This window comes from Drosophila willistoni, assembly GCF_018902025.1.
Source record: "Drosophila willistoni isolate 14030-0811.24 chromosome XL unlocalized genomic scaffold, UCI_dwil_1.1 Seg141, whole genome shotgun sequence".
In the NCBI taxonomy this organism is placed as follows: Eukaryota; Metazoa; Arthropoda; class Insecta; order Diptera; family Drosophilidae; genus Drosophila; species Drosophila willistoni.
This window is the reverse complement of record NW_025814052.1, coordinates 8,274,603-8,294,419: the sequence shown is the minus strand read 5'-3', so window position 1 is coordinate 8,294,419 and position 19,817 is coordinate 8,274,603. Positions and strand designations below refer to the sequence as shown.

The window sequence follows — 19,817 nt, the reverse complement described above, 5'->3', positions numbered from 1 at the left end:
TTGCCGCCATCAAAATGGCCAAACACCAAAAGTGGCCACATTAGTGCCATAAGCCATGTGCCATAGAATACACACACACACACACACACACACACACACTATATATTTATGGGATAAACAAACATCCGCACATCTGTATATACACATGTGTTGGTATGTGCAGCGCGTTAACGCGTTGAAAGCTGCGCTTAGAGGCAAATGGCCGCGCGCGGTTCTATCCATTCCATTCCAGGGCTACGCCATGCTAGACTCTCTTCCTGTCCTGTCCTGTCCTGTCCTGTCCTATGCATTTCTCGGTTGCCATTTCAATTTTATTCCATGTTTGACAAAAGTTTCGTGCCCATCGTGTCGATTAATATGGATATGTATGCCACACACACACACACATACAAATACACCTACACAGAGCCGCACATGAGTTTGAATGTTGCAACTGTCGCATATGTCATTTACTATAGGCCGAGGCAAAAGCAACAGCATCAGCAACAATGCAACATCCGGCCGACGGAACTTCTCATCTACCAACAACCACCAACTCCCTATCATAAGCATAGCAAGGTTTTTGTGCCAATTGCGCTGATTCCCTTCACACTCTCCCTCGCCCACACTCCACTTCTCTCTCACCACAATGCACATATGAAGTTCTTTTCATTCTTTTGTAAAAACGCCGGGAATATGGGGGAAATTGAAAATGTTCCAACTTGCTGACATTTTGACTGATATGTGAAATGAAACTCTGTTACCTGCATATTATTCTCGTTAAATGTTTTTTGTTCCATTTTCAAATAAGTGGGCCAAATTCTACAGCGTAGCAAACAGCAAACATATAAATTCTTAGTTTTCTATATTTATTTATACATATACAAGGTTGGACAGATTTTCTACGGCATTTAACTGGAAAATTATTTCAGGACTCAACCAAACATAAGGCCAAGGAATGTGGAATACTTATATAGAGACAAGAAAGAAACGGAATAGGCCTAAAATATATTTTCAGAGATACAATTTTTTTATTTTTGTGAGGTTCATGTCAATACCGTTTTGATCGGATTTACTCTAACTTTTTCACTTTTCTCAAATTGGGTAAAGATGGATCTACATATATTCTATTTTTAATGGCCGTTTTACAACACTGAATATGGCACAAACGACTATTGAAGCTGGAACTTCAAAGGTATTTGGAAGTGGATTTTTCTCTTTCTACATTCTTACACATTCAAATTCTCTCTTTTCCAATTTTCCCGGATAGGACTTTCAGGATCGGAATAGATTCTGCAGAGAGATTAAATGCGTATCCCCTTTCTCTCTTTCGGTCTTACACTCTTTTTGATTGAAACAATTTTTCTTTAATGAAAATTTATTTTATTTTTAATATAGTTAACTTTTTGGTTATGATGAGATACCGAAAAATACGCTAAAATAAACATAAAACTGAAATTTTGCAGTCCTGCAAAAAGAAGCACCCAATAATGCACAGTTTATGTCTAGTTGTATGTATAAATCAGGATGAAGGGGGGATGCAGTCCTATATATGTATGTACATACGTGTATGTATGTATGTATGTGTATCTACCTCATTCAATACAGTCTTGTTCTCTTTCCACTTTGCGTCCGGACTCTGTATACCGGCTTATGCATTATTCATATGGCAAAAATCATTGAAGTATAATTAATTTATGTCAGCACAGATGAAAGTAATACACAGGCTGACGCAGATGTATATCACTAGTAGTATGAGCTGGAGAGGAGTGTAAAGGAGAGAAGAGGAGAGGGATAGGGGGGGGGGGGCTATATTCATATATAGGCATAATTTTAATAATTCATATAGTTTTTGCATTACGGCCCATCAATGTATTAAGAGCAGCTACTGCCTATGTTTTTGGGTTTTTTGGGTTGTTCTTTTTGACCGACTACTGCCTAATGACTTAATTAGCCTAATAATGAACTAGTCTACCATATTTGTATTTTACCCCCAATGGCATTATCGTCTCTATGTCACTAAACATCTGCACTACAGTTTCGCTACAAATTATTCTCAAAGAAGGGAAACAAACAAACAAAAAAAAACTACGTATGGAAAAGGAAAGAGTAGAAGAACCACTGAAACCATTTCCGTTTAATGGACTTAATGTGTGGGACGACTCTCCATCCATTCATCCCAACTAACCATATATCCCCCCCTCTGGTTTCGTCTATCTCACTTTCTCTTTCACTTGTCTAAGTATGCTGTATGTATTATGACATATTTTTGCGGCTTGATAATTGTCAGTGGAGGTTGTCGTAAAAATGTTTTAACCGTGTCTCTACCCATAAATCATAATTAAGCCTAAGATGTGTGTGTGTGTGCGTGGGTGTATGTATGAGTGTATGTGTGTGGTGTACACTAATTAATGTGTCTGTGCCTTTGTATGTAAAAGTGCTCTTTTTTACTTATGAACTCATTTGGGGCTAATCATCAAAAGCTTCTAGTACCGACCATCGAAATACTATACCTAGACAAAACGTCTACATATATTGTAGCATACATTAAGGAAAATTTAGTGATTCAATGGGACTCTGACAAGAAAATTTCATAGCAATTAGTTCTGTTTGTCATCTGTCTAGTTTGAGAACCCTTCAAATGTAAACTGCTGAAAAACTTATATAGCATAGCATACTTTAAGGAGTATTTAGTTTTTTAATATAACTGTGTCCATGAATTTCGATCGTAAGAACATTTTTTCATTGCATGTGATTCAACTTTCAATCGTACTCACCTTTTCTCTTAGCATATCTCTTATACGCCCAGCTTGATTTTTTGAACGATGCAACTCCAATTGTAGTTCCAAGCAGCGTTCTTGCCAATTGACCTAGAATGAGCGCAATATATAAAATTCAAGATTTGGAAATCTTATCAAAAACATACCTCTGGCAAGGATTGACCATAATTATTCAATTGATGGACATCCAAGTGTTCGGTCAATGAAGAGAAATGCGGCCACGGGGCATCTGGAGCATCCAGTGCAGCCAAAATCGGATTCACAGCGGATAGAGCAGGGGGAGGCATTGGCTGAGGCAACGCCTGCTCCTTGACAGGCTTGGCTGGTATGGGTGGTGGGCGTGGCACGCGCCGAGGCATTAGTCGTGGACTATTTGGCGTTGAGGCGGCCACAAGGCGAGCTTCATGCAACTGAGCTGCACGAGTCAAAGGCATTTGTCCACTAAATGAGATGGCACGTTTGGTTAATAGCGGTGAGGCGTGTAGGGATTGTGAGCCCGAACCGGAACCGGAACCAGATCCAGAACCGGAACGACTTGACCTGCCTGGCAAGTGGATAGGCAACGATGGTGGCTGCTGTTGCATTTGCAATTGCATTTGATGTTGCTGCAGCTGCATCTGCTGCTGCTGATGCTGATGATAGAAATGTCCTGGCTGTTGGGCCGCCGGAAAAGTATGCAAATAATTTCCACCATCTTGTGGTCTAAGGAAATAATTGTGCGTGTGTGTATAGTAAAGAGTTTGTGTGGCCGCCACGCCCAATGACGTTGCCGATGAAGATGCCGCCGCTGCTGCTGCTGCTGCTGCTGCTGCTGATGATGATGATGGCGCCGAGGGCGTGGCACGGCCAGACGTCGATGCTGATGCACTGGCCGATGGTGATGGAGATGAGGAGGCCGAACGGCGATGCTGCTGCTGCTGCTCCGCCAGCTGAAGATTTGTGAGCGTATCGAAGATTTGCGATAGACGATTTAAAGGCACTTCGTCAGACATTTAAACGCTACCTAAATGATAAAAACGAGAATGAACACTGTAATATAGATTGATCAACTAACAATAAGACTCAAAGTTGGGACGGATTATTCCAAGCCATTTTCAAATGTCAACACAAAAGGCAATTGTGATTGTATGTGCTATAAATTTTGTACTATGTAATTTTTAAGATATTAAATATTTTTTGAGGTGATTGCAAATAATAGCTATGGTTTTTCAATTCCAGCTAAACAAACGTCTAAATATACTGCGTGGTATTTCTTCAGTAGTTCCTGCTGCTGCACCACTACCACCACCACCATTGGCATCGACATTAGTTTGATTTGGTCCCAGAGCAGCGGGAACAGCCGCAGTATTTATTGGCATCGGAGTCAATGGGGCAGCTGGTATGGAGGCAGCTGTAGCAGCGGCCAATGCCAAAGTGTCCTCCGATGGGCGTGTAGCGATCGATGAATTCTCTGTACTTTGGCGGCGTCCGGGCAGAAATCGTCGTCCCGTCGTCTCTACGGGAGCCACACTTATTCCAGGAGCAGCTGCGGCTGCGGCTAGTGCATTGGATCCGTCAACCAGTCCTCCCACCAAATCATTCTCATTCTCAATGGCAGGACTCTGATCCTTGCGTTTGTTCTTGCTTGAGCTACGGGTTTTCTTGGCACTTGGATTCGACATAGCTCTATTCTATATATCTCAAAGGAGTTTCAGGATGAAAAAGGATGATTTTGTAATACTTTTTCGATGAATTTTCCGGTGTTTTTTTTTTTTTTTGTTTTATTTTTTTACTTACATTTTATTTTATTTCTATTGATAGGATGTGTATGATGTGTAGACTAAAGTGTGACTGAACGAAAGCCTATATGGACTGGACGACTATGGAAATGAGATGTCAATGCTTACTTAGATAAAGGGAAATATTTTTGAGAAACATTTAAAATATTTAATTGGTTTATGTGGTTTTTATTTCCTCGCTTACAGTGAATTTCGCACCTAAAACCTAAACGTAACTTGCCTTCAATTGGTTTATTGGTCATGTAAGTACGTGCCCAAAACAACTAAAACACAGACACATGCACTCTGTAAGGGGGAAAAAAGATAGAGCAAAGCGTACTGAAATGAAATGAAATCAATGCCAACTGACCAGCAGTTGGCAGCACTGAACTGAAGGACCTCAGAGACAACACCAGCACCAACAGCGACAGGATTGGATACTATGAAGATAGCCTTTTTCAGCTAGCTGCTTCTGGCCAACAGGTGCGCGAATCTGGGGCGTCAATTGCCATTACGTGTGTGCAATGTTTAATGAACTTCAACTGTCTGGCTGACTGACTGACTGACATGACTCTCTCTCTCTCGCTCTCTCCCTTTTTCTTCTCTCTCTATGTGTCTTCAACTAGTAGAAACAGGCAAAGGCAAAGGCAAAGGCAATGGCAAAACCAAAGCCAAAGTTGAGAGGTAAAATTGAATATGCCACTAAATTATAGACAGACACAAAACTTGACAATTTCCAAAGTGAAGATGAATGAATAGATGGAATGTAAACCTGCAGACAGGCAGGCGAGCAGGCTCTTTCATCTTTTGTGGTTTCGTCTGGACTAGTTCCCCCGCTTTCTTCTATTTCTCCTTTTCTTTATGGTTGGTTTTTTCCAAGTTGGTTACAAGACAACTGCTCCACTAAGAAAAACAATAAGTTGCCAAAGAAATTAACTATAGTCAAAACAAGTTTAAAATTGTAATGATAAGCCCCAAGTACAACAAATAGTTATAAATTGAATTTAAGTGAAATGGTAAACGTAAATTTATATTATTTTACGCTAAATATAAAAGCTAGATTGGTGACCCCGACGAAAATAGTTTTATCAATTTTATTTAAGAAATGTAGTTTCACTGGAGGTATGAAATTCATTCAATATTTCTTTTAGTGTATGTTGGATAAACTCGAAAATTCCGATGTATTTTGCCAAGTGACTTTACTAAGAGAATTTTTGTGGCCAACCCCTGGACCTATGCCACTTACTTACTCTAACTCCTGCACTTTAGCTGAAGCTCTAGCTCTTTTGGTCTTTTTCCTCACCTCTCTCTCTCTCTCTCTCTCTCTCTCTCTCTCTTTCGGTATGCGGTTGCAAGTCGTCAACTCTCTGGGTATTCATAAGAATTATATTCAAATTTTCTACTGATTACAACAAGGACAAATTGCTGCAGTTTGAAAGAGGTCATTGAGTGCTCTGTCTATATTTTCCTGTATCCATTCCCTGCCCCTTGCCACAAACTTCACTCTCAATCACATTCCTTTCCAAATGCGTGTACGAATGTGTGTAGGTGTGTGTGTGTGTGTGTGTGTGTTTGTCACTGTGAGTGTGCACTTTATTTTCCAAATTTTGATTTAATTTAAAGCGATTGAAAATTCAAATTCAATTTAACTTGCCGGAGACATTTGAAAATTTCAACATTTTCAAATGCACTTGATGGAATTTTGCAAACATTGGATCTATGACTGAAATTTGACAACAGTGCAAACATATGTCACACATTTGTTTTTGTTTTTTTTTATGAAAGGTTTAATGAACTCTTTCATTTTGTTTTTAGGAATATTTTATGTGGCTTTACCTTAAATTACAAAAAGAAAAAAATGGGAAAAACAAATTATAAGCCGCTTAGTGCCCACATATGTAACTACAAACTAAGAGATATACACAGTGCCTCAACTCCCCTATGACTAAAAAAAAAAAAAACAAGGATAAGTGCAACAGAGAACTAGACAAAGGGAAAGGGCAGAGTTCCTCTATTCCTAGGTTAGACTTCATTGTCTTCTATTTGCTCTTTACTTTGCTTTTTTCTCCATTACACACACATGCATGCCCGCACACAGACAGCCACACGGCGGGCACAGACAGATAAAACTAAATATAAGAATATGGTGTTTGTTGGTTAGTTCCTTCCAACATGTACTTGGTATGTTGCTTCAATGAAGTGTAGAAGCAAATTTGAAGCCCCGAGACGACAGTTAAGCTGCTGCCGTTTCCTCCTTCTTCTTTTGGTTTAGAGCTTTGGCAAATATTAGACAATGTATTTATGTATTATCAACTAGAAAGTCTTCACATACTCCACAATCTCTATCCCCGTGTGTGCATGTGTGTGTGTCCAGCTAAGCCAACAACACAACACACACAGTATTTGTTGCACAATAGTAGTTAGAGCCACTACAACAACTGCTGACCCTATAGTGGAAACAAACGAGAGGAGCAGCAAATTCTCAGTGCGTTAGGGTCTAAGTGCAAAGCATTTGCTTTTCCCCATTTACTTCAAAAGGGAAATTACTTTTCTCCTTGGATTTACAAGATACAAGTTAAGAAAACTAGTTAACAATATGGGCTTATATTTGAAATGAGATTAAAAGTTTAAGACTTTCGAGCGCTACTTATAACCTTTGGGCTTTATTCCAAAACTCATTCATCTTTCAACGATTACTGTTAGAATAATCTCCATATGCATTGTCCTAATCCAATAAGGAATCGCATAAGGAACTGCATTGTCACATTCTTTTAATAAACTTTCTATCTTGTTTGAGAGTTTCTATTGACCAGCTTTGTTCAAATTTTTGCCATCACGTTAGTCAATTTTTATCATATTAAAAGCAAACATTTTGCAAGTTGTAAAATTAATTTGACATAAAATTCCAGACACACTCACCCACACACACATAGGCACATGCACACAGACATACCATACATTTAAAAACAATTTAAGAAGAAGAACAACAACAACATAGACATTCACCTACACACACACCTTGCATCATGAGGACATCAACGACTAAAAACCAACTGACTACTGACACCCAGCAGACCGACCCTAGTTTCGTGGCACTTGAAAAATTTAATAAACGTTGCAGCATCGTTCGCATGCCAATAATTTTTACAACAACTTCCCGCCTCCCCCACAGGTTCACCCTCTTCTCTTGCTTACCCATCTCAATCTCTCCCATATCCTCTTTCCCTTAGTCAGCGATATATGTATGTATGTACGTTCTCCCTCTTCCACGCTTCCCTTTGCTCTCTGCAACTTCCCCATCTACTCATGTAATGCGTCGTCAATTTGAAAAACATTGTCAATGCATATTTTGAGAGTATGTACTGGGTGTGGGTGACTGTATGTGTGTGTGTGTATTCTGTGTGAATGTGTGTTGGTGTGGTACAACTACTAAGCGTCATATTAACAACATTGTAACATGCACATGAACCGAGCGAAAAGAGCAAAAAGCACAGAACCGGAGACATAGACACAGAGCACAACTGTACTTATTACATACATACACTCAGATGTGGTAGTAGTAGTAGTAACTAGCACATGAATGCCACCGCGATATCCCTGAAGTGAGGGCTCGCAGCTTTCTGTTTCGAAGACCTCCAGGAAAGGCCGGTGTAGGATTACTAGAACAACATCGGGGTCACCATCAATGAATCGATGACAAAATCTATAAGAAATGAATGAATACAGACATCGGGAATCCCATCGGAGAACAAACAAAGATCGTAGAATAGGTATAGAGTAGGTATAGACAATTTAGGAAAGCAACCAACAAAAACCACAGAATTGTTACAAAAAACAGCAAAACAGGCATCGGGGTCACCACCATAAAATTGAGAACGAGAAGCTATATAAAAATGAGTTTATAATATTATGGTTAAGAGATACAATTGAGATCCAAAAACTCATTTTTTTTTAATCTACTAAAACCATATTAAATGTACCTTCAGCACACATCGGGGTTACCACCATAGAATTGGTGGACACTATATAAATGATTTTAACAATGTTTAAATATTATGGTTAAATGATACAACTGAGATCCAATAACACGATTTCATATTCCTTTCTCAAACCTATATTAAACCACATTATATGTATGTAACCCCCGACTACGTCTATGCGAGAAGCTTTTATAAATCCGTAATATCTAAATACATACGTATTCATATATACGTATCTAAACGAATAATTGCAGTGTGTGTGTGTGTGTTTCTCTTTGTTAGCAAGCGTTCGCTTTCTTTCTTTCTTCCTTTCCTTTCTTTTCTTTGCTTTTTGTTACCAACTATTTTTCACTCAATTCCAACGAAAAATTTATAATAAATGCTCGCGCACATGTGATGTCGCGCATTTTAATTGGTCTTCGCCACAATAACTCCGAAACGCAGAGAATGCGGCAAAATAGTAGTATATGAGGGGAAAGGGGGAGAAGCCAACGACGACATCGATGACATGGGGGTTATGGGAGTTATGGGGAAGAGAAGACGGAACAGTGCCCTGGGTGTGGGTGTGGGTGTGGGTGTGGGTGCGAGTGCGTTTTCTGACTCTTTGTGTGTGTGTGCTGTCTGGTACTGGGTTCTGTGCGGTTTTTAGTTGTAAAACGGTTGTCATTGTTGTTTCTGTTGTTCTTTGAGCAGTAGCAGTAGTTGTTATCGTTGTTGTTGTTGCCTTTTTTTATACATGCACATACTATATATACACAGATATATAAATATATATAGATAAAGATATAGATACATGCTAGTTGGTAAGCACTTCTGCTTTAAGGAGCCCAGCTCCATGACCTACGTGACAGCGAAAGAAATAGTGAGACAGAGGCTAACGACTGACTACCAAATAAAGTTTCGAGCTGATCAACTGAATATATGTATGTATGTACATATATACGTACATATACATATATGTATATTTGTCTGTTAAAATGTTACATATAGAATGAGTGCTTTATGATTTTGAATAGCTTGCTGCATAATGCATGACAATTGCACCGATTCTTATCAAACTCATCTTAGGTTATTTGGTTTTGGAATACAATAAACGAAGCTGCTATAAATATCATTAAATATAGATTCCAATATCTTCACAGAGACTGTTTACATACATTAATCATAATAAAAAACGATAGGAAGTATTTTGAACTAAACAATGACTGCAGTTTCAACGTTTATTAAGAAGGAATCGCTGTCAAGAATGTTTATAGAAAATCAAGAATCATTAGTTGTTTTTCCTATTTCCTTAGTTTATAAACTCCATGTCAGTCAAAAATTAAACACGTGAGTTTTTTTTTTTATATTGTGAAGGTAAAAAACATAAATAGAATTTTTGTGTTCATTCCATTTTGCGAAAAGTACCTTAATTTCAGTCTTCAAGTTTTAAGCCAAGAGATACTTATTTTATATAGTATTTAGGGTATATTTATTCGGATCAGAAATATGCAACGCATAGAAGTGAGATAGTCACGGTTTGTATATCTCGGAATCGGATTAAGGTTGGTCATATAGCTCCCATAAAAACGGCAATGTCACTACAGTAACTTTTTTCAATACCTTCGTTATTTTCCAAGCTAATGTCATAAAAATTAATATTTGTCAGTTTAATATTAACGACTATTTTCAAGAGATCGGACGACTATATCAAATAGCTGGCATAGAAACATTGCTTTTGGCCCGATTGCCTTTAAACTTAATATTTGTCATTTTAATTTAGCCGTTAATAACTATCTGAAATTTCATCAAGATCGGGTTACTATAGGTCTCATAGGAACTATCAGTCGAAAAATATTTTTTGTTAAAGAAACTTTAATACCGACGGAAAGATGGCCATATGAACTCGTCTCGTCATGCTGATCAAAAATAAATATAATTTCTTTGGTCGGAGATGCTTATTTCTATGCGTTGCACACTTCTAACCACAATTAATATACCCTTTTGCAAGGGTATAAGCAAGCATATGGTCTGGGTGTGCATTTCAAATGAGTTTTTACGATTTTCAGATTAATTTCCATGTAATTTCCTCTTTTGCCTCTCGTGACATTTACGTAGAAGGTCTCAGCAAGCATCTGTTAATTGACTTTTGTCAAATTTTGACAGCAATTGATACTAGATGAGATCTACACCCGGTTGATGTTTATTTTATGATTTCAAAACTAAAAAAAAGTGTCACAACGACAAAGAAATTTGAGGATCTCGAGAACATTTGTAAATTCCAAGAAAGCATTGATCCATTTGGAGTAATCGAATGGTTTATTTTTGCTTACAATTAGATAAATCTGTCGTTCATCTGAGGCTTTTCGCTCTCTAATCTGATTTGCATACGAAGATAATTATGTTTAGTCGTGGAGCTGACTATCGTTTGATCGCTTTTCTTTTTATTTTTTAGTTACTGACTTTTTGCAATTGTATTTGTAGCCTAGTAGCAGTAGTTGAGCATTCACTTTAATTGGCTTTAATTAAATGCAAGTCGTAAAGTCAAATGTGCTTCTACTTTCCTATCTCTCTTTTTCCTTCCCACTGTCTTTGGCAAAGGCCTCTTCTTACAATTTAATTAAAGCGAATTGCGAATCATAAATATTGTAATACCCTGGCACAGTGTTCAGTGCACTATAGCAACTTGTCGACTTTATGTACTATATATGTGTGTGTCTGTGTATATGTAGGACCAAACGAGTATGTGTAAAATGTACTTTCATCTAGGTCACACTCAGGTAAGCTGTGTGTGATGGATTTGGATTTGGATACGGATCTATGTCAAAGATTTTAATCGGGTTCTGCACTTGCAATTGTCTAGATTCTAGATGACTAGATTTTCTTACTCTTTTGTGTGTTTGCGTTTTCTATTTTGTCGTCACTTTAAGCTGGTCTTTGGTAAACTGGTCTAAAGCGAAGGTCATCATTGGCAATGGTTTTGTTTAGTTTCTCTACTCTTTGGACAAAAGGTTACTTCATTTTCAGGTGGACATTTGAAACATATCATGTGGCATATAGGGTAAAGTTAGGTTAGGGTATAGAAACTTCGTACTTGTGGCATAATAAATTCAATTCTACTGTTGTTTTTTTTTTTTTTTGTGCTTCGCCTGGGTTTTTATCTTCTTGTCTGGGGCCCCTCTCTTAATTAGCTACTTTATTTTTTGCCTTCGTTTTTGTTTTTTGACACTTTGTTTTTTGTTGTTGTTGTTGATGTCGTTTTTAGCTCGATGTTTACTTGTTTGTTGTTTTTTCTTCTGTTGTGGTCTCATTAGATGGCGTTGCTTGTGGTTGACGGAGTTTCGCACAGAGAGCGGGTGGACGGTCAACCAGTTTTATCAAATGGTATGAACATAAAAAGTTTAAAACTTGATTTTAGCTTTTCTATCATCATTTTTTGGCGCTCGACAAAAGTAAGTTGTGTTAACAGAGCATTTAACTGCTTTTATTATAACTTAGTATACAATTGGAATTACAATTTTTACAAATATTGCTTTGAGTCGTATTGATATTTACATATGTACATATGTAAAAATATTATTAGAAAAGAAAAAAGCTCATAAAAAGTCCCAAAAAATCAGTTTTACAATTTTAATTTTATGGCTGGAGAAACGAATTTGCGTATTCTGATCTGAAATTATTGATCCCCTCGACTTTCAATCCAATTACTCTAATTTTTACTTATTCACTGCTGAGGAAATGGATGGGGAGAATTATTTTATTTATATATACATAGGACAAATGGAATGCAAAAGTATTTATCAAAGCACTTTTAAAACTCAGTTTTGTAATGCAATTCAATTAATGCTTGTAACTCTAGCTACATTTACAATACTGATATTGAATTGCAAATGATTGTTCAGTTTGTTTTCGTTATATTTTTATTATTAGTTGTGATACGCTTTGTCTTTAGTTGAAATGCATTTCTCTAAAGGACGGCACTGATTCACTAGAAGTTAAAATCAACATTTCTTATAGAACTTTGGACTATCAATTGATATCTGTGTGTCATGGAGTGAAGTTATCTTTAATAAAAATGCAACAATAATAAATAAATGTGATTTTTCAAAATAAAGAAAACGATTCGACGATCAAAATACCTCTTGAATCTTTTGAAATTGTTAGTTTAACATATGAATCAATGTTTGGAAATGAAGTTATGTACGTCCTTCCGCTGAAGACTGCTCTTCGGTCAATAGGATAAGGCAATTGGGCGAGAAGTTTTTACAACTTGAAAGTTTTTAAGTTCTTACATACTCCGCAATCATTTGGTTACAGGGTATGCAGAATGGAATTGCACTCAGGCTCCAAGCTCGAGGCAGGCAATGTGAAGTTTTATCATTAATAATGCATAATATATGTATATAAACACACACACACACACACATACTCACACATATGTACATACATATATGAAGAAGATGAATAACAACAAAAACAATCTATACAACAATGGCAAATAACAGCAATAATAACAATAGCAACAACAACAACAACTACAACTGAGCAAACTGTAAAAAGTCAATGGACTGCAATAACAACAAAAACAGCAACAATAACAACAGCTACTGCTGCTGCCTCAGCCACAGTCTCAGTCGACGTCGCTGTAAGAGAGTCAAATTCAAAGAGACCGACAGAGACAAAAAGAGAGAGAGAGAGAGCAGCCCCCAACTACAGCTGTTAAATGGTTAACAGACAAATGTTAGACCCCCACAGCTGTTTACCAGAATATTGTTCCACATCCAAACACACATACATATATACATGTATGTATGTATGTATGTGTAAGAAATTGTAAGTTCTTAAAACAATTGCCATAAGCAGGGGAAGGAAATATAGAGAAATAACGGTACAAGCAAACATTATGCAAATAGTTTATTTATTTATGTTAAGTGAGCCGAAAATGTTATTCCATTTCTTTGTAACAACCAAAATAATCTCATGGCATAATGATAAATTTACCATATAACATACATACATAGACAGATATGTCAGTTTTTATATACATATAGGATACCAAATATACTACGAGTATATGTACATACCCACTTAGCCATTCAAATGGAGCAATCAATCGACAGTTAAAGCAATTATCTAGTATTTTAAACTAAGTTCATTTCGATTGTCCTATTTCTTAACGTTAACTTTAACCTATAAATCACAAGTACATATTTCCGTTTCCGTTTAATGGGTTTCAGCGTCAAACATTTCTAAAGAAGATTCACTTTAAACACAAGGGAAAAATAAGGATATCGTAATATTGGCTAAAATTTTCTCAATATGCTGAATATTTTATGTGTCTTCTTTTCCACATATTTTTTTAGTTTTCCATTAAGTCTTCATAGAAATAGAGCATCTCAAAGTCTATAAAATGGATATTCATGTTTTTCTCTATGCTAAAAACATTTAAATGAATTCTCAAGTGGAGTACACAATTGACGCCATCGATTAAACAAGAAAGATGGCGAAGAGGCTGACGCGGGGGGGTTGGAACACTTTGCCGGCTAAGAGATTTTCTTTCGGCCCCCTCTATCCTATCTTAATTGCCGGCAAAAAGCACGAGCCGGCACCGCTGCCATACATACAATCACGGAGAGCAATGGCCAAGAAGTGGGAGGAGAAACTAGTCGTGCCATGGCGATGTATGACGATGGCAACGACCCTGACCTTGTTTTTTATTCTTCTTCTTTTTTTGGCTATAGCAAGGATGAAGAGAATTTTATTGTCGAATAACTAATTACAGTGCCAGAATAAAAAAAAAACGAAAAGAAAACAAAATGTTTATGGCCAAATCGAATTGAAATAAGAAAATGTGCGTAAAGTTTACTTTAAGTGATGTCATAATCATTGCCTGATCTTTACAATTTTCCTATTCTATTTCTGACTACTACAAAAATTTCCCACTCACATCCCTGAGATGGGTGGGCGGTGGTTGGGTAGAGGGTTTGAAGCTACAAACAAATGTAGAGCAAACATAATTCCTGCTTGAGAGCTTTTATCATCAAAAAGACAAGAAGACATGTGAAACAAAAGGGAAATGCTCATTAAACGAGAAATGACAGAAGAAGGAAAAAACAACAACAAACAAACAAAATAAAAGCCAACTTTATTACACCGAAGTTGATATGCTCTTTAGAATAATTTCGTAAACTTTTAGTTGCCAGAAAATATCGATATAGACCACCAAGTTATATCATCCTTTCAAATATCAGAAACATTTCAACCCCATACCATGGACTTAAGGGACTTGACGAACAGGAAATTGATTTACCCTATTGTAGGGTATACGAATTGAAGGAAAAACCAACATATTGCTAGCCAGCAAGAAAACAAGGCCGAAGTGCAGAAAATGTCAGCGTTGACAAGAAAATGCACTTGGCTATGGCAAAAGGATATACTCATACACTTGACACACACACATATGCATGTACACACACACATACACTCGGTTATAAATATATCTGTATGTATATGAAACTCAAGCTATTAGCATATGGCTTGAAATATGAAGGGAGAAGGAGTAGAGAATGAAAAATGGAAGGGAGCGACAGCGGGAGACAGCGAAAGGACAGGAAGGAAAGACAGCTAAAGTAGATTGGGGGTCGTTTCACAAGTGTTTTCTGCCCCCGCACAACAACACAACAGCACAACAAACACCGATGCATACAACCAACACAACAGAAAGGGTGCAAAAAGGCTCGTGAAGGAGTTCAAAGTTCAAAGAGGCTCAAAATACTGGGCCATAATATCACAAACGGCAACAATTAATGAACTCTAACAATTAATTTTTTTGGCCTAATGATCTATATCACCTTTGCAATCAGAGACTATATTAATTAGATAAAAGACCCATATGTATGTTTCAAGTGCCGTATTAGCTTTTCGTATTTGAACAAATATCTCTCCCCACTGAGAAATGTGAATACTAACTAAATCAAATTTAAACTATAAGCTAAAATTAACCTCAATAAGCAACTGATAACTAAATTCATGCAATTTGCTATAGCTGTTAATGAAACTGACGAAAGAAAATCTCAGAAAATTACAAAGTTATTATTATAAGTCACTAAACCCAACGGATCTTTCCTTCTCAGGGCGGGACATACAATGTCTGAAGTATGTAGACATAATTTATCCTTTTTGCAATGGCTAAAACTAACGTTGTCTTTTAAACTTGTCTTCCACTCTGTTCTAAAAGTATCACCTCATACACCATGGCCACAATTATCTGAATGATATATAAAATGATGATGAATGGAGTTAAACATTTGCACACTTTTTCATTTTTCATTTAGACCAATAATCACAACACTAAACCGACACCATAACTAACATGCATTTGAGAAGTTTTCCCAGACACACAGCTCCAACTTCAGCTCCATACATTTAGCTTGATTTGGGGTTTCTTTTTCTTTTTTTGGCCGTAAATTCTCATTTACGGGCTCCTGGCCAATGCCAAAGTCAAGTCTCGACTAACCCCGCCGTTGGTAGCCGTCGCCAACATCGCCGCCCGCACAGTTTGAAGCGTTGTGGGTCCTTCTGTCTGTTTGTCTCTCTGTCTGAATGTCTGTCCGTTTGTCCGTCTGTGCATAGTCCTACCGTGCTACCAGGCTTCCCCGTATTCCCGTGTTGTTATATAGCCAGTCATTTAATCAATTATGCAAAAAACGATGTCGACGTCGACAGCGACGATGTATCGTAAAATGTTTCCTACGGTTACGGCATTTCTACTCGGTATATGTATTTGTTTTTTTTTTCAGCCGGAATCTCCTCCTTTTGCTTTTTGTGTTTGTGCTTTGGTGGTGGCAATGGCACGTTTACCTTTTCTTGTATAAATAATTAATTAAATGTACAACAGTTTTTGGGGTAAAAACTGGCTACAAAACACACACACACACACACACACACACACACACGTGTAGAAAGGATTCGGAATAACTTGACTTGGGCTGTTAACAAACCACTTCGATTACGAGTTTGCCAATTCGAATGTTAAAGCAAATTCCTTACAGATTTCTTTCTAATTATTCATCACAATTTATGTAGCATACATCTTACCCATTAAATAGATCGATTGGATTTGAATCAATGATAAACAGTTGTATTTAGCTAATATGCGAGACTTGCTAGGCACTTAAGAGCTGTGTGAATTATTTAAACAGTAGAGGCTTTTTTTTTACGGCCCAGAAAAACGGCGGAAAAGAACAGAAGAAAGTTGAAACCAATTTACAGATTTTTGTTGCTTAAGTTGCAACCCTTTGTCTCAATGTTTTAGCATTGTACAAATCATTTAAACGTTGTACTGAATGTTATAAGTTTAGCTGTCACACCGTGCGTATACGTTATTATTTGCATAGTGAGGGAGAAAAGCAAATGAACGTAAGAAGTCGTAGTGCCGACTTTCGTATATCAATCATATATGCTCTCTCACTCTTTCATAAAGGCACACGAGCACTATGGCGCCGCAACAGACCAGCGGCCAATTCCGCCGTAATTGTTGGTGAAAAACGTTTTATCATAATTGCGCTGTTTTGAGTCCGATTTTGTTCAAATTTTGTATGTAGCTAGATATTTATAACAAATATTAGTGTGCCAAATTTAATTGCTTTAGTTGAAAATTTACGGGAGACAATCCTCTTTTTTTTAATTACGAGAGCGGTAGGAGGGTTGATAAAACTTTTAAGGAAAATCTGCGTGCTTACTAAAGGAGTATTTATCCCAAATTTCTTATCTCCAGCTGTTACGGGCGCTCAAAATATCAGGTGGCGTGGCTAAAATTTGAAACAAACACGATTTTACATGCCAAGATTGGTGGTTCTAGCTGTTATAGTCTTCGAAATCTGATAAAGGGTGTTTTGATTTTTCTACTCTATAAGCTTGGCAAACAGATCGCCAATTTTGGAAGTAAATTTTCACTGTTTCAAAACGGACACTCGACTATTGCTGCTGATCAAGAAATTTACTCTAAGCTTTCCTTTTGGCGATTTAAATAGATTATTTCTCCATATTGGGCACATGGTATAAAAAGGACTAAGGAGTAAAGGACTTTTCAGGGACGACCAAATCTGCTAATAATTACTAACGCTGTGAAATATTTAGGACTCTTTTCGTTTTCAATCTTGAATTATTTCAGAATTTCGAGTTTTAGACCTGTTTTCACTTTTGATTGCGAGTAAAATTTTCGTTTGCCTCTTAGTGAGTAATATGAAAAGTAAAGTCTCCTAAAAAAGTAAGCGAGATGCCTTTTATTTGCTTTGGCTTTTGTTGTAGGGTATAGCCACTTCGGCATTTTTTCCTGCATTTTCTTATGGTTAACCTGATTACCTTCAATTGATGGGCGTTTTCCATAGTTCAACATAAATTCAGCGCATTGGAGAGGAAGTAAGGTGGTAGTGGGGGTGGCGAATATGGAGGTGGAGGTGCTCCAAATGCAACTGCCTTTAAGTGGTTCTTAAAGCGACGCAGCTTGTCCAAAAAAAAAAAAAAAAAATTGGCCAACTGAAGGCAACATCACGTAGCATTTTTTGTTAGACAAAAAATAGGAAAAAAAACACACACACTAACACATGCACACACACCCAAATTGCCAGCGGGCTGCGTTCTTGAACGCCGGCACCTCCTCCACCCGCACCACCTTCAATAGAGACACAGGCGTTGTCATTCTTCTAGCTATTTTTGGTCTGATTGCAAGCGAGTTGGTGGTTCAGTTGGTAGTTGGTGGTGGTGGGCGTCGTTGGCCAAAATCTAGGCGACGCCTTTGCCATGTTGAGAACCAAACCGAAATTGCAGAAACCCAAAAGAAATACAAAAGGAAGCACAAGAAGAAAAAATTGGAGGAGAACGAATCTAATCTATGACAATTGCATATGGCAGACAGGCGAGCAAACTTGGTCAAGTCTAAAAACAACAACAAGCCAATTGATGGGTGGGTGGATTCCATTCTTCTTCATCTGCTGCTCTTCTCCTGCGTTGAGTATAACGAAAAGTGCACTTGACATGTTTTTATTAAAGTTCCCCCGCCTCACTTGCCTGCTCTGGTCTCTGTTTTCCGGTTGCACAACAGAAACAAAAATACAATTTTTGTATCTCCCTCGCCCTCTTTCTCTCTGTCTCTCTCTCTCTCTCTCGCTCACTCACTTTTCTTCTTTTTTTTCAAGTTATGTTTATGTTGTGTGCGTGTTTAGTTCATGGAATTGCTATTTGAGGTTTTGTTTTTGCATTTTCTAGTACCAGATGATGCCTCCGACTTGAAGTTCAACAAAGAAAATTTTGATTTGATGCCAGTTTAAAAACAAACTTGGAGCAATTCTCTAGATGTTTGCAATTATTATTAATTCGATCTTTATTAGGTTAGGTAGAACCTCAATCAACTGGTTCCCCAAGTAGATTACAAACTCAAGAGAATAAAGAAAGAGTAGGTCAAGTCAGGTCGAATCGAATCGCTTAAGCTCTTATTGTTAGCCAAATCCACTGAGGAATCGCAAAATCAATTATTTGCAAAGGACAACGAAAAGTGTTGAAACACAACGAAAAGAATTAACACCAAAAGAAAAAGGAAAACCTTAAAACAAAAAAAAAAGGATAATGCCAACAATTTCCCAAGGCAAAACAAATGCCCAAAACGGAGGTGAATTATAAAATTGACATAGTCACGAATCCAATGTTTGCAATCCATTCCATTGGGAGAAACATCGAGAGGGAGAGACACGAATTGGTAAATGCACTTTGATAGCCAAAAAAAAACTTACATCACAATGTACTCAAATCTTAGTGATTTTACAAATAAACTTTTGACTCACTTACCTAAATTATCGCACAGCACGTGAAACTCGTCTAAGTCTGCAAAAGATCAAAAAAATTAAGGTAAAATGTTTAACTTTAATAATTTTATTGAATGAATTTGTTTTTTGGGTTCTTATTATTCTTTCGTTGAGATTTTTGTGTGGTAGCTAAAAAAAAAAACAAAGACATTAGGTCTAAACAAATAAGAATGTCACCGAGCAGCACAAATTAACATAAATTCCGATTTCTTTTTTCTGTGTGTGTTTTGAAGCAAAAAACAAAATGTAGGAAACTAGAAAACTACCAACTCGCCAAAAGTCGACGAAGGTTGAGGGAAGTCGGTGGGTGAGTGAGTGGGTGGGTGGGTGGTTGGCTAAGGAACTATGTGTAGGTAGGTGTCATACTATAGAGAGCTTGTTGCAAAAAAGTTCAACGACAGCAGACGACGATGTCGACAACGATGAGGACGAAGACGAGCATGAAAAGGATAAGGATGAGAATGGAAACGAGGGAAAGTTAAG

At 37.4% G+C, this 19,817-nt stretch overlaps 2 protein-coding genes across 5 annotated transcripts in view; both read right to left on the bottom strand.

Moving 5' to 3' along the window:
- LOC6648956 (uncharacterized protein CG43867) overlaps positions 1–19,353 on the bottom strand; it is a 109,779-nt gene extending 90,426 nt beyond the window's left edge. For all 4 annotated transcript variants that reach the window (XM_023179497.2, XM_023179499.2, XM_023179498.2 and 1 more), the window contains exons 1-3: positions 19,318–19,353; positions 2,906–3,762; positions 2,757–2,849 (exon numbers count right to left, since the gene is read on the bottom strand). In XM_023179497.2, coding sequence (XP_023035265.1) covers positions 2,757–2,849; positions 2,906–3,751 — 939 coding nt within the window. In that variant the 5' untranslated portion in view covers positions 3,752–3,762; positions 19,318–19,353. The remainder of the gene's footprint in view (positions 1–2,756; positions 2,850–2,905; positions 3,763–19,317) is intronic.
- Positions 3,877–4,608, bottom strand: LOC111519326. The gene is made up of 2 exons (XM_023179504.2): positions 4,536–4,608; positions 3,877–4,429 (listed from the first exon to the last, which is right to left on the bottom strand). The coding sequence occupies exon 2, from the start codon at positions 4,418–4,420 to the stop codon at positions 3,968–3,970; it is 453 nt and encodes a 150-aa protein (XP_023035272.1). The 5' UTR covers positions 4,421–4,429; positions 4,536–4,608; the 3' UTR covers positions 3,877–3,967.
- Positions 19,354–19,817: the final 464 nt, after the last annotated feature.